At 46.8% G+C, this 23,446-nt stretch overlaps 2 protein-coding genes across 2 annotated transcripts; one reads left to right on the top strand and one right to left on the bottom strand.

Moving 5' to 3' along the window:
* Nucleotides 1-9,741: 9,741 nt before the first annotated feature.
* On the bottom strand, nt 9,742-12,498 carry LOC308655540 (uncharacterized protein; the record flags this gene model as incomplete). The annotated part of the gene is made up of 4 exons (XM_081305613.1): nt 9,742-10,311; nt 10,986-11,103; nt 11,963-12,139; nt 12,460-12,498. The coding sequence occupies 4 exons, from the start codon at nt 12,496-12,498 to the stop codon at nt 10,283-10,285; spliced, it is 363 nt and encodes a 120-aa protein (XP_081161739.1). The 3' UTR covers nt 9,742-10,282.
* On the top strand, nt 12,222-14,739 carry FOXD3 (forkhead box D3). Its single transcript, XM_081307497.1, has one exon. It carries the CDS (start codon nt 12,702-12,704, stop codon nt 14,139-14,141), a length of 1,440 nt encoding a protein of 479 aa, XP_081163623.1. The 5' UTR covers nt 12,222-12,701; the 3' UTR covers nt 14,142-14,739.
* The last annotated feature ends 8,707 nt before the right edge of the window (nt 14,740-23,446 follow it).

Here is a 23,446-nt window from a genome sequence, read left to right as displayed (position 1 = left end):
AAGGTTTAATTCAATTGTGAGGACCACTGAAAAAGCTATTGGAGGTGAGAAAGAGAAGAGAGAGGCAGGCAGGCACCATGGCGCATGCCTGCAATCCCAGAGGCTCAGGAGGTTGAGACAGGTGCATCTTGAGTTTAAAGCCAGCCTCAGAAACAGTGAGCCGCTAAGCAACTCAGTGAGACCCTCTCTCTAAATAAAATACAAAATAGGGCTGGGGATGTGGCTTAGTGGTCAAGTGTCCCTGAGTTCAATCCCCGGTATACACACACACACACACACACACACACACACACACACACACACACACCACCAAACAAAAAGAGAGAAGAGAGACAGATGAAAAGCAAGATGATGCCCCAGAATAGCCCAGTGTGGTGGCTGAGAACTTGAGCCCTGAAGCCAAACCCCACCAGGTCATGCCCTGGCTGAGGACCCTCCTTATCTGTGAAATGGAAATAGTTACAGCTCCTCCCTCAGAAGATTATGATAAGGATTAAATAAATATATGTAGCTGGGCATGGTGGTGCAGGCATGTGATATCAGCAACTCGGGAGACCGAGGCAGGAAGATCACAAGTTCCAGGATAGTCTGAACAATCTAGAGAGACCCTGTCTCAGAATAAAAAAGGCGGAAGATGTGTCTCAGTGGTAGAACAGCCTCAGGTTCAATCCCCAGTACCAAATAATAATAGTAGTAGTAATAATAGTAAATACAGGTGAATTGTGTAGGAGGGTACCTGGCACCTGGCAAGTGCATTGTGAATCACCCCACCCTGGGGTGCTAGTATCCTGCAAATGTACAGATGTATTTAGGTTTTTCTAATTCAATTTCCCTTCAGAAAACCTCAAAGAGGGCAAATAGAAGCCCTGACCTAACTGGGAGGCAATTAAAACTATACTTATATAGTACCCGTATTTATTTGTTTCCTATGGTACCTACATTCTTTGTTTTGAGCATTTTCTTACCCCTCAGTAGAAGTCTATATGGCTGGCTTCAGAGTAGGCTCTATGTATTGAAAGTTATGTGTTATGGAGCAACCACATAATTTGTTATCCAAATTAGGTTACTTCTGAGAATAAAATAGATCTAGGAAGGACGTATCTGAGTGGAAATGTCAGTGTCAGAGCACTTAGCAAGTGCTAAGATCCTTGGTTCAAATTCTAGCACTCAGGCTGGGGTTGTGGCTCAGTGGTAGAGTGCTTGCCTACTACGTGCGAGGTCCTGGGTTCAATCCTCAGCACCACATAAATAAATAAAATAAAGGTATTGTGTCCAACTACAACTAAAAAATAAATATTTTTAAAAATCCTAGTGCTAAGGACAGCAGTGGGGTGGGGCAGGGGGGTGGGAATTATACTTGAAATTATACTTGAGAAGTAGGTATCTGGTAGGTATCTGTTCCAGGTCAGTAGGGAGAAGTAATTGATCACCTCACTGTGGGACAATTTCACAAAAAGAGGAAATATGAATAAATATATTTTAATAAAGCCAAACAGTAACATTTTATGATTATGCAGGCAATGAAGAATTTTTTTTCCTTTTTTTTTTTTTTTTTTTTTTTTTTGGTGCTGGGGACTGACCCCAGGGTCTTGTGCATGCAAGGCAAGCACCCTATCAACTGAGCTATATCTCCAGCTCCTGATGTTTATTTATTTATTCATCTATCTTTTATTTATTTATTTATTTATTTATTTATTTATTTTTGGTGCTGGGTATTGAACCCAGGTCCTTGTGCATGCGAGGCAAGCACTCTACCAACTGAGCTATATCCCCAGCCCTCTGATGTTTATTTTTTTTTTTATTTTTTTTTATTTTTTTTTTAATTTATTTATTTATTTTAGTTCTCAGCGGGCGAACACAACATCTTTGTTTGTATGTGGTGCTGAGGTTCGAACCCGGGCCGCACGCATGCCAGGCCAGCGCGCTACCACTTGAGCCACATCCCCAGCCCCTGATGTTTATTTTTGATAGCACACTTGAATGCAGATGACTTCCAAATATTTATTTGCAATCCGACTTCTCTCTTAAGCTCTATATTTGATCTGTCCAATATGATAGCCATTAGCCAAATGCAGCTATGAAGCACTTGAAATGTGGCTAGTTCAAATTGAGACAGCTGTAAGGTTAAAATACACATCATATTTCAAAAGCCTTAGCAGGAAAAAAAATGAATGGAAAATATCTCAGTAAATGTTATATCAACTACATACTGAAACGGCAATATTTATAGGTGTATTGAGCTAAACAATGGTGCACATTTGTGGCTCCTGTTATATTTCCATTAGTCAGCATTCCTCCAGACCCTTATCTCTAATTATCTCTCCTCAGGAATTTCACCAGCACCTCAGATTTAGTATGTACAAAACTTAACTCGTCATCTTCCCCTTTGAGTCCATTCTCCACACTGATGATAATGGCTAAAACACACCCTTCTCTGTTTATTCTGTAATAGTTACTTTCTGGATAAAAAAATAATAATAAGCTAAGCCTCTCAATGTCTACCTTCAAGGGTTTACAACGTCTTCCTCTCTCATTCTTCACAACTAAACTGAACACTCCTAGAAAGCTTTTCAATTGGAAAATAGGAAAACACATTCCAAAGACACACCACATCAAAAAAAAAATTGTTTTTGAGCTAGGTGCAGTGGCACATGCCTATAATTCCAGCTACTCTGGAGGCTGGAGCATGCCAGGTCAGCCTGAGCATCTTAGTAAGACCCTGTCAAAAAAAAAAAAAAAAGGACTGGGGATGTAGCTCAGAGGTAGTACACTCCTAGGTTCAATCCCCAGTATGGCAAATAAATAAATAAATAAAATCAGTCACCCTTAATTTGTTTTGGGTGTGGTATTGGAACACAGCATGCAAGTGAAACTAAAAGGTAAGTTATAGGGCTGGGAGATAGTTTAGTGGTATATTGCTTGCCTAGCATGCAATGAGGCTCTGGGTTCCATCCAAGCAATGCTAAAAGCAAATAAATAAGTAAAAGCCAGGTTGAAGCTAGATCATGGCACACCTGAAAAATATATATATAATCAAACAAACCAGAGCCTCATACATGCTAGGCAGGTGCTACCACCACTGAGCTAAGCTATATCCCCAGACCCACACCTGAAATATCTTTTTTTTTTTGGTACCAGAGATTGAACCCAGGGTCACCCAAACATTGAGCCACATCCCCAGTCCTTTTTTATTTTTTGTTTGAGGCAGGTCTCTCTAAGTTGCTTAGGGCCTCGATAATTTGCTTAGGCTGGTTTTGAACTTGTGATTCTGCTGCCTCAGCCTCCTGAGCTGCTGGGCACCTGAAATATATTACTTATGACTTTGAGTTTTCTTCTATAGTGAAATAGCATCAAAGGTTATGGTGGTGGTGGTGTTTTCTTTTCCTAATTTTGTTTATGGTGCTGAGGATTGAACCCAAGGCCTCATACGTGCTAGGCAAGCACTCTACCACTGAGTTGCAGCCCTACCCCAGTTTAAATTTTACTTTGAGACAGTGTCTCACTAAATGGCCAAGACTGGCCTTGAACTTGATATTCTACTGCCTCAGCCTCCAGAATCACTGAGATTACAGGCATATGTCATGATACCCTGCATCCACTGGTAACAATTAAGTCACATCTGAACCACCTCTTGCTGTGATAACAGAAATAGCCTCTTTACTGTCTCTAGTCTTGGCTTCCTCCAGTTTATCCTTTATGTGCTCAATTTCAAAATTTTATGCTGATCATGGCCAATCATAGATTTAAAATCCTTCAGAATTTTTAGTTTCTCCCTATAATTGTTATCTAGTATTCTATTGCTCCAAAATTTAGCAGTTTCAAATAACAAATACTTATTTTCTCATGGTTTCTATGGATTGGGAATTCAGAAAGTGCATAGTTTGGCCATCTCACTCAAGATCTCTCATGAACCAGGCATGATGGCTCATGGTTATAATCCCAGCTCCTCCAGAGGCTGAGGTAAAAGGATCACAAGTTTGAGGCCAGCCTCAGCAATGTAGCAAAACTGTCTCAAAATAAAAACTAAAGGGGCTGGGGATGTAGCTCAGTTGGTAGAGTGCTTGCCTCACATGCACAAGGCCATGGATTCAATCCTCAGCACCACAAAATAATAAATAAATAAAAAATAAAAAGGGTTAAGGATGTAGTTTGTTTGTAGAGCACCCCTGGATTCAATCCCCAGGAAGGGGGAAAAAATCAAAAGAACAACAACAACAACAAAACCTTTCAGTGGCTCTTTATCAACTTTGGGGTTCTTGGCTCAATATCCAGGAAGCTCCATGATTTTCTTCTTGTCTAACCCCTGTTGAATCAACCCCCTCATCTTGTTTCAGTCACACTGCTCCTTACTGGCTGGCATACCTGTACAACTGTGTTCATGCTCTGTTCTTTACCTAGAACTCTGTTCCTTTTTTTATTTACCTAACTGCTACTCATCATTTGAGACAGGTCAAGAATTATTTCCTTTAGGAAGCCTTCTTTCACACCCTTCTCCTTTCTAGGCATAGTTGTATCTACTCTTCAGTCCCGTAACATTGATGTGTATTTATCAATGATGTGTATTTATAACTCACCACACCACAATTTAACTACAGGCTTTCTTGAATAAGTATCCATCAAGAGTCAGCAGAGTATGGCAATGTCCTGGTGATCTGGTCCTTCCATTACTATTGGAGCTCCACACTTGCAGGTGCTTGGCTGCACATTAGTGGTTCAACAGTGAAGAGAACAGAACAAAACTCCTTGTGGAGTTGACAGTCCAAAGATGACACCTGCCTTCTTATGTGCTTTCTCAGAGATCTACCGCTTGGCCTTTGATAGAAAGTCAGCGTGTCTACAACCAGCCTTTTCAATAGTTTCTCCTTGTCATTATCTTTTCTCAGATTTTTCCCTTTTACCCATGTTCTCATTGAAATTTCTCCCATGTGTTTGTTTGTCAAAGTTCTTTCATGTAGTCTACAAGGAGACAGATTGGACTTAGATAAAATTTCTAAGCAAGGTTCTACTTTCACACTCTTCTCTTTTCCCTTCTTCCATCCCTCAATTTCTTTGTCACACTTTTATTACTTATTTCCCATGAGACGAAATAGCCTCTGTCTGTTCAGGAGTACTGAGAGGCACCCAACCTAGTACATTCTTTTCTCAAAATGTCCCTAGATTCTAATTTACTTCTCCCTAATCTTCCCTAAATATCCCTGAAGTCAGAGCTAGCTGGTCAGTGTTATCCTCTGAACTGAAGGGCTTCATCCTTTCTCATTTCCCACCCAGAGAGAAAGATCCTCCTCATTTCCCTGTGCCATAGTTCCAGCTCGGGGTACACTGTTTCTCATGCCCAGCTTTTCCTTAAGGGAACTTGGCTTTAATTCTTCTTTTCATGCCTAGCACCTTCCAGAGTCCCTAAAAATTCAAAAAGTATTAACAAAGAATAAATAATTATATATGTCTTGTCTTGAATTCAGCTGTAGGTATGACTTCTGTCCAAGAAATTTCTACACTGCAGGGAGATCTACAAAAAGAGATAGTCAGGAATACCCACTTTGGGCTCAAGGGAGGGGGGGGGTGTTTCTTTTAAAATGTGAGGACAAGAATTTACATTAAAAAAAATCTTTCTACCCGGAGGTGGTGGTACACACTTGTAACCACAGCTACTCTGGAGACCAGAGGCAGGAGAATCCAAAGTTCTAGGCCAGTCTGGGCAACTTAGCAAGACCCTATCTCAAAATACAAATTTTAAAATAGGGCTCCGTATAGCCTGAGCTTTAGAAAAAAAATTTTTTTTAAAAAAGTGGTTCTATATATCTGATGTCACATCTATATATGTACCTTTGGTACATGGCTTTCGAATTGTTTGTAATTTTTTTGTAAATCAGTTTGATGTGAACGACGTATGTATTACAATGGTGTATTACAATTCTGTATGTTATTCAAGTGGGTCCTTTCTCCAGGATGGGAGTTAGCCAGTGGTAAAGCCTTTTTAAAGATTTTGCTAAGGGGAAACTGGGCCAGAAATGAGAAGCCAACATTTTATTCGAAATTAACTTACTTATTGGGTGTGTTGGAGAGTAGGGAGGAGAGGGAATTCCTGCATGAATATGAAGGCACAAACTTTTAGAGGGGCAGAGTTGTTTAGAGGTCTTCCAGGTCACCTGTGCACCCCGGGTTATGCCTAAGTAGGAAATGGACCCAGAGAATCTTTGCCTAAAACTGAATCCTCCTCTGTCCTCCCCTCCCCCACGCAAAGAGGACTCCCCACTGGGTGCATTTGCAGGCACTATAGCTACTGCTTGTACAACCAGGCCTCCCTCCCTCTCGGGTTCTCGCCAAGCTCCGGAGATGTCAAAGATTCTTAAGCAGGGGTTTTCCATCTGCCCCTTGAGGAACTGACCCTGAGGCACGTCGGGCGGGACCAAGCTGCGATGTGGAGAATTCGATGTCCGAGCGACCTCCTCGGAGGAGTGAATCGAGTTAAATATAACTGCGCGAATGGAATGGCGCTAAAAATAAGGCAACAGCTGGCGGGTCCACAGCCCTGTCCCGGCCAGGGCGGGGGCCTGATGGTCTTGTGCAGGAAGGCCGCTCCCGGCCCAGGGGCGAGGAGGCCCCGGCGTCCGAAGCCTGGGCTCGAAATGAGGTGGGTCCGATTGCCCACTGCCAGGGAGGACTCTCATCGCGCGGGTTCTGGGGCCTGGCTCTGGGTCGCTCGGTGGCCTAAGCCGGGACTTTCCATTAAGAGTCAGAAAGCCAGGCGCACTTCCCTAGACGTAAGGTGAAAAGACTAGGTGGCGAGGTCCTGCCTGCCCCACCTCCGGAAGCAGCTGAAAGCGACAGAAGAAGAACCCTAACAGAGGCCAGGGCCTCGCCGAAGATCCAGTACCGGGGGACCTGCGGCGGGCGGCCTCGAGCGCGGACTCCAGGCGCCAGGGCGGCTCGCGTCGCCTTTGCGCTCCCCACCTTCCCACAAGCCTCTTCCCGCGCGCGCCCCGCAGCCCTGCGCGCCCTCCTGCGTCGGCGACCCAACCATCAAGCCCACAATTGAAACGTTTCCAAAACGGGCTATTTATTTGCTCCCAATAAATCGATCGGCGGTGATTAAGAAATCGATGTGGCCTGGGTGGGCGAGTCGCTCGCTGGGAAGGAAAGGCGCTTTCGCCCTGCGCTCGCCCGCAGGGAGGCCAAGGGCTGGCGAGGGCCTGAGAGAGAGGCGTGTCCCGCCAGGGCCACACCCGTGGACCCGCCACCTGGGCACTCAGGTCCGGGTTGGCCTCTTTCCCTCGGGAGACTGGGAGCTAGCGCTCGCCTCTTGCTTTCCTCGGCCCCCTCTTGCCTTTTCTTGCGTTTGATGGAGGCTGTGACCGCCAGCGGCCGCCGAGCTGCTACGAGGCTTTTGTTGCTCCTCGGCCGGCTGAATGGGGATTTTGTAAAGCGGGACAGATAAAAATGAGCAGCATCATATTGTTTGACAGAATGATCCTGCATGATGAAGTGTCGGCTCGGAAGGGGGTGAAAATGGTGAATTCCTAAAAACCCAGCCCTCAGCTCCTCTGTGTGCTGCCGGTAGCCTGGAGGGACCCAGCGGACTGCCTGGCCCCGCCGCATCGGACCCAACAGTGTCAGAAAGCCTGGAGCTTTCAATGCCAAGTCATTTTTAAGCCCCGATTCTGCCCAGGACCTTTCTCCTCGCGGATGAAAAGAACAATTTTCGAGAGAAAGGCTCGTTTTGATTAAATCTGACATGCTGCTGATAACTCCATGCTAATGTGAAATAATTAACATAATAGCCATAATTAAAAGCACGCTAACAATGCCATAAATTTATCACACAATTTTACTAGCTTTCTGCCCCTAACTGCTCTCTCATCGTTAATTAAACGTGTTGCCTTTTACAGAATGGATGTTTATACATTTCCAATATAAATAAATTCAAAACCATCCTCTCTCTCCCTTTCTCTTCTCCTTTCCTTTTGGTCTCTTGCCATTTACAGGCACTCCTTGGCGTGGACTCTGAGTGGCAGACACTGAAAATAAATGAAGTTTTGAGATGCAAATCGAAGCAAAAACGTTAAATATCCCCCCACCCAAGATAATCTGGAGAGGTATACAAGGGAGGTGGTGCAGAGAAGTGATTTGAAAAATCCCACCCACTGAGAAATGGAAATAGTCTGAGTGGGTTGGGGCCCCATGTATTCCCTCTATCCTTCCCACCTTCCATGGTGGCAGTCATCCAAAGAGACAGATAATAGTTTAGATTGTTGAGAAGGAACAGACTCAAGTTTGGGGTGGCTAGGGGAGGAAAAGATGGAGGTATTTTCCAAATGGCTCCACCCACATTTTGTTTCCTCCACAAGAGGGGATAGCTGCCCTTGATGGGAGATGAGTCCCTTACTCCTTAGAACCTGGTCCCATCTTCCCGGATTGTAAGAAAAGTGTATCATCAGCACACAGCAATGATAATTCTATCTCAGGTAGTCTCAACGATTTAGTCAAGGCATCAACAGTCTCTGACATAAAGGAAGAGAAAGAGGGCACCTGGGTTCTTGCGCCTGCTGATGGGTAGGTGGGCCATTCCCGCCTCCCGCACCCTGTGGCCTTGCCCCTCCTCCCGTGTTGACCACTTGAGAACCCAAATTGAGCTGTAATTAATTTTCCCTTTCTCCGTCATAAATTGTACCATACCCTTTCCCCCACCACCACCCTCTTCCAGGACACACACACTAAATCTCCCCTCCCCTGGAGACGTCTCAATTTTCTTCCTATTGATCCTGACTCCACTCTTCCAGCCTCCTGTTGCTAGAACCTACCCCCATCACCCCCGCCGCGGGGCCTATCCCAGCGGTTTCCCCTGCCGAGTACTACACACTCAGCCTGCCCCTAGGAGAAACCAAAGGAGTTGCATACCACTTTCCTTTGGCTGAATCGTTTCAAATACTTGAGTAGATGAGACCGCTGGCTGCCATCTTCCTCTTTAAATATCTGCTGGGAAGTTTGCTTGTTGTGACCCAAGTAGTCACTCTCACTCATAATCGTGTGCCTGAAAATACTCGATCTTCATGTGACCCCCCAATAACCCTTCGAGACTGAGACGACGTTTATCCACGCCCCCTCCCCGTTTCCGTTCTTTATATTACATTTTTCTCCCCCTCACTATGTCTTACTTTCTTTTCTTCACCTCGCTTCTTCTGTCCCTATCCTAAAGTTTGGAGGGAACTGACGACTTGTGGGTTTTTAAACTGCAAACTGCAATTAATCGGCAAACTATTTAGGTCAGAATCTGGGCTCTTCGGATAGGATCCTGCAAGCGGTCGGGTTCAGGCCCTCTTGGCCGCGCGACCCCCCGCGGCTGGGGCAACCGGAACCTTCCTGCCTCCCACCTGCGCTGACTGCCGCTTCCCCTCCTTCCCGCGCCAGGAGGTTGTGCGGACACTACTGTTCTCCCGGAAGGAGGAAACCAGCAGCCAGGTCCCAAGCTGAGATTGGCCGCGGAAAAAATCCGCCGCCTCCGCAGGAAATCGATATTAAGCGGTTAGGCCGGCACCAGCGCGGGACGTCGGGGCAGCAGCCAGTAGGTCCTGCACATCTCATCTCATCATTTAGCTAATCGACGCGAAAAGTTTCTGTAAGGGCTGGACCCAGCATCAGATGGTAACACTGATTGAACAAGAGATTAGCACAATAGATCTCTAACCGAGGGGAAGCGTCGCTTTTCACGCTACGCACCGTAATTAATGGTATGAATCAATTAATTTGACTTTTATTGTGTCGAAGGAAAAAAGCGCAACAAATGGAACCGGCAGCTGGGAGTTGTTCACCACCCCCCTTCTCCAGGGAGCTTCCAAGGAGACACAAGAGAATGGACAGCTCAGACCCGGCCTTGGCAGAGGGAGGGTGAGAAGCTGCAATCAACCGCGTGTAGGAAGTCCCAAGAGCCAGCTCGGGCGGGCAGTGGAATCGAAATTAGGTTCATTAGGAGATCACTTCAGAATGACCAGTGAGGGCAGCCCTGGAGTCCCCATCCTCTCCCGTGCATACGCACCCATGCACCTTGCAGGCCAGCCACCCAGGCCGCAGTAGGACCCGTGTGGTGCCCAGAGCTTGCCTCTGGAGCTGAGCGACCCAAGATGGACAAAAGGAGTTTCTACATTTTTAAATTTCAGTTTTGTTTTGCCCAACCTCACCCCCTTTAGGACCTTCCTTTAGGTTGCTCAGGCAGTTGCAACCTCGACCTCTGAAGCCTGGGGTGATAGGCAGCTAGCTCGCAGCTCATGTTGATTTCGTGGTAGACTGTCTAGACGGCATTGTAAAACGGTTCCGAGCCTGCGGGCCACAAAACGATGCAGCTGCGGAAATGAACTCAAATGCGTTTTAGGGTTATGGAGATCACATAGAAACCGAAAGGCCTTGGAGGTTGGAGGGAGTCTCAGGACAGTCACTGCCCCAAACCTGTCCCTATCCCCAATCGGGAACGTTCTGCGAATTAGGGATCCAAAGAGCTAGTGTTAAATCCAAGGGAACTGTCTAATCGAGATGAAAGTCAATCTGTGTATCGCGATGCCTGCAATGAAGCAAATTTACAGATTTTTAGTTTTCATTTTATTTACTTATTTGATATGCCAGAGAAAGAGGTGGTGGTAGACGGGGAGACAGAATCAGAAGCACCACTCTCTACCAGGAATTAACTCAGTTTCCTAGTGTCTTCTGTAAATATTTCACTAATTCTTTTCTCTCAGACCTTCTCCTCTCTTTCCTCTGGTGAAGCTGGCCCTCCCCTTCCAGGCCTTCTGTCGACAGACATGTCTTGGGTTCCCTAAACTCTCCACCCCGGAAAGGCGCTAATGCCAGAGAAAAGACCTCATGGTGGATTCACCGAGTCAGGAGCACTGATTCCCCTTGGAGGTGTGAGGTCCATGCGCCCCAGCAACGCCACGCACCTGGGTCAATTTGGGGTCCCCACCCCTTCTCCCAGTCGGAATCCCCGCCGTCTTTCTTACCATCACTGACTTTCTTTGCCAGAGAAACTCGGTGTATACTGGCCACATTCTCACCGCCTCCTTCAATGGCTTTGTCGCCGGTTTCCGCGGAACTTAAATTTTGGAGCATTTGCCTATGCTTTAAGAGAAAATCCATGTTAGGTAGCAGCAAATGAGAGCCCAGTCCATCGGCATGCCAGAGGCCACCGGGGTCCCAGGAGGCCGTGCCCACCGCCCACAAAGTCGCTACTGGCCCGATTCTACAGCGATCGGGGCCCGGGCGCGGCGTCTAACCTAGAGGCCCAAGGCCTTTTCCCAGTTCCATTTGACTTACCCAGGCCGGGGCCAATACCAGCTCCTTCCCCAGCTCCTCATTTCCGACTTTTTCATATGCTAAATCGTTTAACAACTCCAAGCAGCCAGTTACGGCTTCTTTATTTGTAAGTTCCTTGTTGTTTCACGTCGTTTTTATTTCTTTCTGCAACTATTCTAATAGATTAATCGATAGCTATCTTCTAACCTGAGTAAGCCCCAGCTAATGCTGCTGTAACCACGAGAAAATACGTATATACATACATAGAAAAACACGCCCGTGTCTAGCCAGGAAAGCCAGGGACGGACCCAAGTGGTTAGGTTTAGGGAGAGGAGAGGGGAGGGAAAAAAAAAAAAAAAAAGACACCTCAGCAGGTGTCTTCTCTCGGAATGAGTTCCGAAGCTGGAGGGGGGTCTTAAGTCTAATTAGCAAGTGGGAGCCCGGTGCGTTGCCTTTAGTCTTTAGAGAGAAAACAATAAACAAAACAGAGACTAATAAGTTTTTCTTCTTTAAAAATGAGATGGCAGGCTTCTTCTACATTGCCAGTCTCTGTCCAAGGAGTGTTAGCAACCGGGGGGAGGGGAGGAGGAAAGGATAAGGGGCGGGGAAGGCAGGGCAGCGAGAGCCGCACGGTCCCTCGGACACTCTTAGGCCCACGCCCACACTCCCACCCACCCACACTCACACCCTCACTGGACCCCCGCGCCGGGATCCAGCCTGGGCAGGGGTCTCCAGGCGGGCCGGAGCGCCCTCGGGGCCGGTTGGATGCTGGGCGCGTGGTGCGGTGCGGAGTTGCAAGTCTCTCGTCCCTTTGTTGACAATTCCCAGAACCAACTTGAGTTTGGCCGGCTCCGCGGCGGCCCTGACGTCACGCGTGGTCACGTGGCCCCGCCTCCCGCTGGATCTTTAAGTAGAAAGTAATCTATCAGGCCAGTCCTTAAAACGCGACTTTCGACTACCGGGGCTTCGGCGTCCCTGACACCACCCCCCCCTCTTCGATTGCCCCTGCCAGCGCCCTCCCGAGCTGCTTGGCGCCCGGCGTCCCGCGCCCGCCTGAACAGCTCTTGTGCCCCACAGCCGGGCCAGAGGCCGAGAAAGGCGGGCGAAGTAAGGGGGCGCGGCGTGAAGCAGCCTCCCCAGCCGTGAGCGGGTAGCTAACGCCTAGTAGCGAGCGCCAGGGACCGCAGGAGTTCGAGGAGCGCGGCGACGGGGGGCGGACATCAGCGCCCGTGCGGCGAGATGCCGGGCCTCCGAGTGTGAGCCGAGCCAGGAGGGCCCCGAGCCACCTGCGGCCCCCTCCCCTCTCCCTGCCCCCAGTCTTTCGGGGGCGCCCAAATCCCCTTCCCCCGAGTTCCTTAGCAGCCCCTAACAACCCCCATCGCCCTCTGCTCCCTTCCGGCCGCCGCAACCAACCCCGAGGAGGGATGACCCTCTCCGGCGGCGGCAGCGCCAGCGATATGTCCGGCCAGACGGTGCTGACGGCCGAGGACGTGGACATCGATGTGGTGGGCGAGGGTGACGACGGGCTGGAGGAGAAGGACAGCGACGCGGGTTGCGATAGCCCTGCGGGGCCGCCGGATCTGCGCCTGGACGAGGCGGACGAGGTGCCGCCGGTGACACCCCATCACGGGCAGTCTCAGCCGCCCCACCAGCAGCCCCTGGTATTGCCCAAGGAGGCGGCGGGAGCCGGAGCCGGGGCCGGGCCTGCGAGCGAGGCGGGAGCGCCGGAGGCGGACGGCTGCAAGGGTGGCGAAGAGGGCGGCACGAGCGGTAGCGGGCCCGGCGCGGGTAGCGGTGCGGCTGGCGGCCTGACTCCAAGCAAGCCCAAGAACAGCCTGGTGAAGCCACCCTATTCGTACATCGCGCTCATCACTATGGCCATCCTGCAGAGCCCGCAGAAGAAGCTGACCCTGAGTGGCATCTGTGAGTTCATCAGCAATCGCTTCCCCTACTATCGGGAGAAGTTCCCCGCCTGGCAGAACAGCATCCGCCACAACCTCTCACTTAATGACTGCTTCGTCAAGATCCCCCGCGAGCCGGGCAACCCAGGCAAGGGCAACTACTGGACCCTGGACCCGCAGTCCGAGGATATGTTCGACAACGGCAGCTTCCTGCGGCGCCGGAAACGCTTCAAGCGCCACCAGCAGGAACACCTGCGCGAGCAGACGGCGCTCATGATGCAGAGCTTCGGCGCTTACAGCTTGGCGGCCGCGGCAGGCGCCGCGGGACCTTACGGCCGCCCCTACGGCCTGCACCCAGCGGCTGCAGCCGGTGCCTACTCGCATCCAGCGGCTGCAGCAGCTGCAGCAGCGGCCGCAGCGCTCCAGTACCCATATGCCCTGCCGCCAGTGGCGCCCGTGCTGCCGCCCGCCGTGCCCTTGCTGCCCTCGGGCGAGCTGGGCCGAAAAGCGGCCGCCTTCGGTTCGCAGCTCGGCCCGGGCCTGCAGCTCCAGCTTAATAGCCTAGGCGCGGCCGCGGCTGCCGCGGGCACGGCGGGCGCGGCGGGCACCACGTCGCTCATCAAGTCTGAGCCCAGCGCGCGGCCGTCGTTCAGCATCGAGAATATCATCGGAGGGGGCCCCGCGGCGCCGGGCGGCTCGGCCGGGAGCGCTGGCGGTGCCAGTGGCACTGGGGGGGCTGGGGGTAGCGGGGGCGGCGGCACGGCACAATCTTTCTTGCGGCCGCCCGGGACCGTGCAGTCGGCGGCGCTCATGGCCACGCACCAGCCACTGTCGCTGAGCCGGACGACTGCTACCATCGCGCCCATTCTGAGCGTGCCGCTCTCTGGACAGTTCCTGCAGCCTGCAGCCTCCGCCGCCGCCGCCGCTGCTGCTGCCGCTCAAGCCAAATGGCCAGCGCAATAGGGACGCGCCGGTGGCCGGGGCGCAGGCCGGTTGGCAGCCTCAGGCAGCGTGTGCATTTCCCGGCTGCGCGCTCTGCCCCGGTCCCGGTCCCCCTGCCTAATCCTGGACTCGGCCATATCCAACCCCTACCCCTATCCCCCAACACCGACCTTCCGCGGCCTCCATCCCCTCGCGCACACCTAAGCTGACCGAGCAAACTCACCGCGCGCCCGCCGGGAATAGCTTTCCATACAGGTAAAACCAATAACCGAATTTTCCAAAAATGCACCCCGACGGCGCCTGTTCTCAGTATCGTAGGGGTGGAGGGAAATTCTTTGTACATATTTGTATAAAAATCATTGACTTTCCTTTTGGGGTTTTTATTTTTTTAAGAAAAAAACAAATTCAGTAGATTTAGAGCTCTGAACTTTCATTTTTTTTGAAGGTTCACTCTCCGCAGTTTTATCTGAGAAAATGTATAGAGACGTTGGGAGATTTTAAATACAAAATTTTCAAAAAGGCGAAGTGTCATTCTATTATAAAAGTTTGTTTATATATGAATGAATATATATGGTATTCTAAATGTTATTCCATCGTGTTGTACACAACTTTGTAAATAAATTTTTAAAATGCTCAACATAGTGTTTTATTTAGGTGTCTGAAATAAATGACAAGATTTTTAAATGGAATTTGCATTTTATCTTCCCCAGAAAATTAAGGAGTTTCAAGTAATGACCTTTTCAAACTTTGACAATTCACAATTTGAGTGTAAGAACATTTTAATTGAAGAAAAAGTATACCTAATTTAAATCATTAATGTTTTTTCCTTTAGTTTTCACCAAAAACCAGGATGCAGGAGATGATCTCCTTCATACCAATCCATTAAATCTAAATAACCAGACAGTTATGTAAAGTAAGCTGTCATTTAAGAAAACACACACACCTAATTCTAAACAACAGCAGTCTTAAGAAAAACCAATGAAGTTTTTAAGACAATGAAAACATCTCATGAGTTTTTAGTCATTTTAATTATCCTTTCAAAAGTAAGCAAATTCCAAACTTACCTGATTTTAGCTTTTAAGTCAGATTTTGAAATTCCTTTTTTATTCCTTAAGTGGAAGTGCTAAATAAACTCAATTGATTTTTTTTTAAATTTATGTGATGGCATTTTAAATTTTGCAGTGGGGTGGTATTATCTATATTAACCTGATAGATAATACATAGTTGTTTTATTCTTTCATAATATTTTCAAATAAGATATCCCTTTTCTCTGGCACTAATCCATCCACATGATAATTGGATTTCTGAAGGATTCCTATAGATGCTTTCTTTCCGTCCAACCCGAAGCCTTTCTCAAGGCAACGAAACACCATTAATACCCTTTTAAAAACAGGTGCACATCTCCCCTCCCCCTTTTTTTCTTTTACCTTAGTCTAGGTTAGTGTGAAATGCGAGATCGTAGTGTAATAATGGGGAATACCTTCGTAGATTATTTTTAATGTGCATTTCAGCTGTCTTTCTTTTAGAAAGTATTAAGGTAGAAACATCTTGACGCAGAAGACCGGTTTCCGCCACCTTCAGCATACCCTCAAACGGCATCAATTCTAATTATTTTGTAATTAATTTAGCTGTTACAATTACTTATGCGCAATCTCTTTTACTGGAGCGGGTGGCAGCACTGTCAGCTCGGCCCTGGGAGCGTCCTGTTAATAAAACCCGGCCAGTCCCTGGCGCTGTTGTCCACTTCGCCGCCCAGATGGTGGAGATGCCTCCACACCGCGGATCCGAGCCTTGTTTTTCCGCGGCGGGCGTGGGCTAGTGGGTCGCTTTAAAAGGCACTTCCTCGCAAATACCCGAATCTGTTTTCCTGGTAAACGGTAAACGTTATTTTGTCCTGAGTAAACATTCCTTCGGGATCAGGGTCCTAAAATAAAACAAGCTGCAGGGGGTGAGAGAGTTTAACTTAATAAACAAGAATCCAACCATCAACCACCGCCAGTGGAGCAAAAGTAACCTTCACGTAGACGAGAATAGGGACCGCACGGTCTTGGGGCGGGTCCCATCTAATCTCCTTTTACAAGGAAAACTAAACGGATCTAAATTTGTTTGTGTGTTGCAGCTATAAAAGTAACAAGTTGTTTCACAGTTGTGTCTGGCTAATCGGTTTTTTACACAAACAGCAAATGGTACATGATTTGTGCAAACACATAGAGGTTATTTCTAAATTTAGCTGACACCCCTGGGAAAAGGGAAAGGCAGGGCTTCTTGAATTCACTTTTAGCCTCAAGAAGCTGCTGATCCAAGGCTTCTAAATGACATTGGATAACAGGGGCCTCATTCCATCTCTGATCCTTTGTTACTTATAAAATTACTCGCTCATATTTCCGCGCATAGCAGCAATACCGGCCGAGCCTGAGCCCGCAGCGTGACACAGCCACAAGCAGCCGCTTGAGATCCGCAGGGCTTTTTCCAGCGATGCATTAGGCAGCGGGGTGTAGAGGAGGAGAGATCCACCGGCAACTTTCCTTCCAGCCACTCTCACTCATGAGCTACAGCCTGGAGATGGTCCCCTTCCTTTGTATCTTGAAGGGTAGGAGACCCTCATACCCAAACTCCCTAACCGGCCAGCGGTTGTTTAAAGTTTTGGCAGATGTCAGGAAGGTAGGCCTAGCCTTAGCCCCCTGAAAAACTCTTTTGGGTTGAAGCTTTTAAAACTAAAACAGTTTAGAGCAGAAGGGAAAATGCAAATACCATTCATAATGAACAGAAGCACTTGGTGTGTCTAGTGTGTGTATGGGGGGGTGGGTGTAACTCATGTTTGATGTTATCAAACGCTGGCACCTGCGACAAAAGGCATTGAAATCCGCTCTCACGTTATGATTTAAAGGCAACACGACTGGTTTCCACTTTTTATTCCACTTAAGAAAAGAAACTAAAGGAAAGGGGGAGATTTATTTGCAATAAAAGAGGGAAGTAGGTTGGTTTTTATGGGGAGAGTTTTAGCTTTTCGGCTAACACATACATTTAAACATGTTTCCATTTCCTCTGGCACCTATTTCTAGAAAATCAATTCACTCTTGAAGCCTGTGGCCCCTATAATGTCTTCAAGATGGAATTCTTGAGTGGACCCCCTTACTCAGTCCCCTGGGAAATGGAGAGTAGATCTAGAGGTCCAGGGAAATGGGAACTAAGGATAGAGCAAAATATACTTCATGAGCTGAGCAAGGTTCTTGCTGCAGTAGCGGACATGGCCTGTAGGGGGAGGCGAACAGATGAAAAACTTCCGGGTTTGTTTGGGAGGGCTCAGCCCCATCCCCCTGAGGTCTCATCTGTCGGGTTCTGAGTGCTCTGACACCTAGCTCATCCACAAGTTACGGGACTCCCAAATCGGATCTCGGAGAAACTGCTTTCCTCCACCTGTCTCCTGGAAGAGTCAGAGTCTCGAGTTGAGTTTGTCCTAAAGATTGAGAAGCCATAAAGTTTAGTGATGAGGAAACATTGACTAGGAAGTAATTAAAGGTAATATTTGAGGTTATTTATTTTACACTGCTTAGACGAAGAGTCTTAGTAATGAGAACATGAAAGGCTCTGGTGCGCTTGTATGTGTGCATATTTTAAGGTGGATCCCTCGAGAAACTGTCCTGAACAGAATGTATTCTGAAAGAAAGCGGGTTACAGAGCCATGTATCCATCCACCCAGTCCACCTGTGTCTGTGATGGTGCAAACTTCGGCATAAAGTACAGTGTATGTGTGTGTGTCGTGGTGGGGGGGTCATATTTCATGGGAAGGGGTGACAGGAAGCAGTGGGATAAGAGAGGCCTTGCAGAAGGCATACCAATCAGGGATTGGCATTGGACCAGTGGCTTATTTTTTGTTTTGTTTTGTTTTGTTTTTTAGCCTCTCCATTTCCTTGGGAATAAGTGTACTTGTCGCCTTGTAGAATTAGTTGAGTTAGTGTCAGTGAAAAATGTTTTATAAACTGTAAAATACTGAAGGAGTTTGGTTTATTTGTTTCCCCTGGCTTCCCCCTACTCCTTTTGTTTTTCTTTTCTTCCTTTTTAATGGCCTCTGGACAGATAAACAACTAAGCACTGGTAGTGTTTGGCTTGTTTTTGAATGACTCAATTTTACATATGAAGAATGAGTTTTTGTAAGAGGGGTCGCAGACCTATCCGAGTTCCCGATGTCTGGACGGATGGTGCAAAAGCGATGGTGCAAAAGCGAGGCTGACCACAAGGGGCTTATCAAAGGTGGAGCCTCCTTCAGGTCTTGAACCCACCTGTTCCAAGCCCTGGGCCTGAGGAGCAGCCCACGGTGCCCACCCACCCTCATCGGGTTCCCTCGCTCCAGAGGCAGGTATATTACTTTCTAGCTGAGAGGTCTACTTTGCTGTTTGCCCCTTTGCTTGCACTAACCGAGGCAAGTGTGGAAACCTGAGCCCTCCGCTGACAGACGTCCATTAGCGAGAGAGGCGGCCTCTGAGGCGAATTAAAGGTAACCAGATCCCAAACCCGCGTAAAAGACCACCCTCCTTTCGCCGCCTCCGACAGTTGGCAGAGTTACACCCAGAGCCAACTTCTCTCTTCACCACTACCCCCTCCCCGTGCCCTCTGAGGAATGTACAAGCCATTCTTTGCTCCCTGGGGCAAAACCAGCAAAAGAGGGCGGTGCACTGAACAAAATTTGAAAAGTTGCAAAAGCTGCCAGGTATCCTTAGGAGGATAGTCGTCTCGTTTTTATTTCTGGAGGTGGTGTCTTACATCAGAATATTTCTAAATTATTCTAAAGAATTAAAATTTCTTAAATTTTCTAAAGAATTAGCTTAGTTTATCCACCATTTAAGCAAACAACAAACAAAAACAGAAAAGAAAAAAGAAATAGTACCCTAAACCCTCATTTTCCCGAGGACTTTTGTGTTAATGCACATGGCTCTGCCCCTCAGTGACGAGATGGAGAGGAAGGAAACCCTCTTACTCCCTTGTCTAGGTCCTCCAATGGGGACTTTCGGACGCGTCTTCAGAAAAACAGCCCTAGAATATTAGCCTTAGAAGTGGACTCAGGGACCACCCTTTCTCTTTTCACAAAGGCTCACAAGGTTTTGTGACTTACCCAAGGTCACTGGGCAGCCCAAATGTGAGCTACGTAAGTACTCTTGGGAGGAAAGGAAAACAGCCAACACTGGAGCAAAGAATGTGGGAGGACAGCAAGGAGAAGAAAAAGGGCTAATAGTAGTGTTGGGCAGAGCGGAACTCGGCTCAGCTCCGGGCGACCTAGACCTTGGGACCTTCCCGATATTCCGAAGCCATGCGGCCGCAACCAGTTCGGGACCCGGGGCCCCATTTCCTTCTAGCCAGGAGACAAGGGAAGATGGAAGGTAGGAACTTGACGCCCGAAGCGCCCTTCACGCTGTGGGTCCGCAGCCCAGCTACATTGCGCAGTGTCTGGAATCTGTACCCACCGGTGCCCCCATCCTCCTTCCCAGGCCAGGATCATCCCCGCCCCGGCCTCCAGGGCTGGGCCGGCAAGACTCCAGCTCCCCCTGCTTGAAAGTAGGGAAGGGAGAGAGAATTCCAATTAATTAGGGAGAAAACACAGTCGTAAAAGGCAATCGCTGCCGCTGCCGTGGGGAGCGTGTAGGGAGACCCTCGGTGGGGACTCGTTGCCTGACCCTGTCCCGCGACTCCCCGAATGCCCAAGGATGGGAAGATCGCAACCGGAATCCAGTCCCGGCCGATCAACCCGGGCTGCCGAGATGCTCCAGCCTGGAAATCAGGGGGAAAGGAGGTGGGGTACGTTTTACTTCTCTAATTAGGGCACACATAGTCCTGGCGTGAAGACTCTCTGCGACTTGGGCAGGTCGGGGGAGACCCCGGCCTGCTCGCCCCGACGCCAACGCGCAGCGAGAAGAAACCTCTCCACCATTCTGTGAGGGTTAGGTATTTGGGGTCCAGCGACAGGAGCTATGGTGCACACCTTACTGGAAAGGGGGACTTTGGTTCTTTCCTCCTTCGACGTCTTCCATTCTTCTCACAACAGATGGTAAGCAAGATGCAGTTTTCTTTAAAAGAATAACACATTTTGATCCTGTTACCCTTTCCTGCCAGGGGCACCTGTCCGGATTTGTTGGGAGCTTTGCTATCAATGGTAGAGCAACCTCAACCCCAAATTTTCTTTTTCATCTGGGAGGCAGCGCCTCCTCCCGGAAACCTTCTTGAGCCTCCCTATGCAGGTTAGTTTGCTGCTTCTTGGAACCCAGGTGCCAATGAATGAGCTATTGACATTATCAATGTTCTGTCATTCCCTAATGAGTTCCTTGCTGCCTAACATTGCTGAGCACACAGGGGACAACCCAAATTATTTGTCTAATAATTGACAACTTTGGACTATGGAATGGGATGGGAAATCTTGAAGAGCTGATCAAACCAAGTCTTTCTAGAGAATTTAGGACAATTTTCTCCCCATTCCTTTTCCTCTTTATAACAAATGCTTTTTTAAACACCCTGTTAGTTTTTTAAATGAATGAATTTAAAAATCACTTATTAGAGATCTAAAAAGTACAAATATGTCAACTGTTCATGATATAATTGGATTTTCTAGCATGTTTTCTATGTCATTGTGAAATTAGTTGAAAAATTCTCCCAGCCAGAAATATCAGCAGCTAATCCCACTTCCCATCTAGAGGGGAACTAACCCCCTGTGGCACTCCTGTTTTCATCCAAATTTTGCTTTTGTTTTTCCAGTGAAAAAGGAACCATTGCCTCCCAAAACAGTCTACTGCACTTAGGGGCATCTTTATTTGTTGAAGTGTCTTCCTTTTATAGAACTCTAATTTCCTTGGTGGTGGTGGGGAGGAAACCATAGATTTGAGTCATTTGTTCAAATTCTCATATTAAAGATGCTCATATTTTCATGTGCTGAGGTTCTTTATCTAGAAATAAAGAAATCACTGTGGTTTGCCATCTACATTACAACTACTGTTTGTGTGAAACACTGTTTCAGGGTGGTTTGTGGGCCTTGCCTGTGAGTTACCTACACTATTTAAAATATAAAACTAGGAATTAGATCTTCTTTGGAAGGTATTTGTGTAGATTTTGCTATGCACTAGAGAGAGGAAGAAAAAAAAAATCCCAGGCTCTTTGGTCATTGCCTTCTGGCTGGCATCTAGATAATGTGTGCTTTTGTGCTATACATTTAATATTTTTTTCCCAATATATATCCCAGCCTGTGGGTTCCATTGATTTAGTCTTTATATAGCTTTGTTGGCTTCTTTTTTCACATTGTTACATATTATACCAGGAAACCATCTCTCAAATTCTACCATCTTGCAAATGTAAATGTTGATTACAAAAGCAAGGTAGTATCAAGATCAGTACAGATTAATCACAACCACTGTGAAATATCTGCTTTATTGATAGTACTTCAACAGCACCACCTTTCCACATACATCAGGAATTATGACTTTATGATAAACTTGCTCTTGTTGCTAGAGGGAATTGAATGCAAGAGTTAATAGATTGGATTAAAAGATAGACTAATTCCTAGCCCTAGTCCTGACATTGAACTGGAATATCTGATAGACTCTATATTTGCCCACATAAAGACCATTATTGAAAATTTAGCTGAAAGGAATTATAGTATCATAACTATCATTTCAAAATTTTAACTTTTTGAGTAACTTAAAAAATTTAGAGGTTTTTAAAAAATCTTGATTTCGCTTTTGTCTTGATTTAAGATGTCTGTCATTCCAAGGTATCTGTCATTCAAACCTCCAGTCATTTGAAGATTTCTTTACTCTGTACTGATACTATACTGTAGGGGACTGAATCATCCCTCTCTACCACTACTCATGAAGCTCCATGAATAACTTGAAAAAGTCCCATAAGAGAATATGAGCAAATCCAGTTTGGGAAGCATTATTCTAGCTATCCAATATGCATATTTAATGGGTTATACTTTTCTGTTAATTTGAAATATTCTTACATTAAATGAGATGATGTTTTGAGAAAGCATTTTCTGAATTATGAGTTAGTTGATCCAAGGGTTGTGGGTTATTATTAAGTTGTTTAACATTGAATTATAAGAGTTAAACACTTATTTAATTTGATAAGATAAACATTTATATAACATGTCTCAACCACATTAGCTCTACTTTATTTTCCAAATTGTTTCCTTTGCTAGGGAGGACTTAATATTTGAGACACTGAATGATATTCTGGAAAAAGCATGGGCATTAGATCTGATAATCCTAGGGTCAAATCCTGGTTCTTTAATTTCCTTAATATGTACCCCTGAGCAAAGCCTTTCTGAATCTTAGTTTTCTTATCTTTAAAATGAGCATCAAAATATGGAAACGTACTATAATGTACTTGGTATGCACAACAGTTATGGACTATTCTATACAGTTTTGCTGATTTTATAGTGGTCATAATTTCATGAGGCTACCTATATTTTTTCTCTGATATCATATACCAAATAGTTGTCACATTGCATTTAAAAATGAAGTTGCTGAGACTACTGTCCCTTCCATCTGTTTGAGTTAGGTATCATTTTTGTGTTCTCACAACTTAACAAATGTGAAACAATTTACGCTGTGGTGCTGCTTGGTAAATCACTTCTTCACTTTGAGGGTATTTTTCAGTCTTGTGGATGAGAGGTCTTGACAATAGTCATTAAAGATATGATAGCACTTTCACAAGAACAAGGACATGTGCCTTATGTCTCTTTGCTGAGCTCTGGTCTGGGTGAACTAATTTTAACATTTTTTTTAGATCTACACTAAAATTTCATTAGGAAAAGTTACTATCTGCTGGGCACAGTGGCACACATCTGTAATCCCAGTGGTTAGGGAGGCTGAGATAGGAGAATTGCGAGTTAAAAGCCAGTCTCAGCAAAAGTTAAGTGATAAGCAACTCAATGAGACCCTGTCTCTAAATAAATACAAAATTGGGCTGGGAATGTGGCTCAGTGGTTGAGTGTCCCTGAGTTCAATCCCCAATTCCCCCCCAGCCCCCCCAAAAGGTTACTATCTGCCTAGACTGGATCTTATTAGGCCAATGCCTGTTTTTAAGCTTGTAAAGATCACCTCAGTTATGCTATCTGGTTAATGGGAGAATTTGACATTGTATAGTTAAGAGAGGATGAGGTGATTTGAGTTTGCTGGCTGATGACTTGGATTAAGTAACTTGAAATTCTAAGCACAGATTATGATAGTCTGGATGAGACATGTTATATAACTGTTTAGCTTATTGAATTAAATCAAACATCATTTAAAGAGTAAGAGGTGGGAGGAAACTCCATTTTAATGTGAAGCTAGCCTGACTTCCAC

This window comes from Spermophilus citellus (genome assembly GCF_964194105.1).
Source record: "Spermophilus citellus genome assembly, chromosome: 9".
Classification (NCBI taxonomy): domain Eukaryota; kingdom Metazoa; phylum Chordata; class Mammalia; order Rodentia; family Sciuridae; genus Spermophilus; species Spermophilus citellus.
The sequence above is the reverse complement of the archived record's forward strand: the minus strand, read 5'-3'. Positions and strand labels throughout refer to the sequence as shown.

Excerpts from the sequence above, each read along its gene's own strand:
- FOXD3 (XM_081307497.1), top strand. The coding sequence starts at position 12,702 with ATGACCCTCTCCGGCGGCGGCAGCGCCAGCGATATGTCCGGCCAGACG.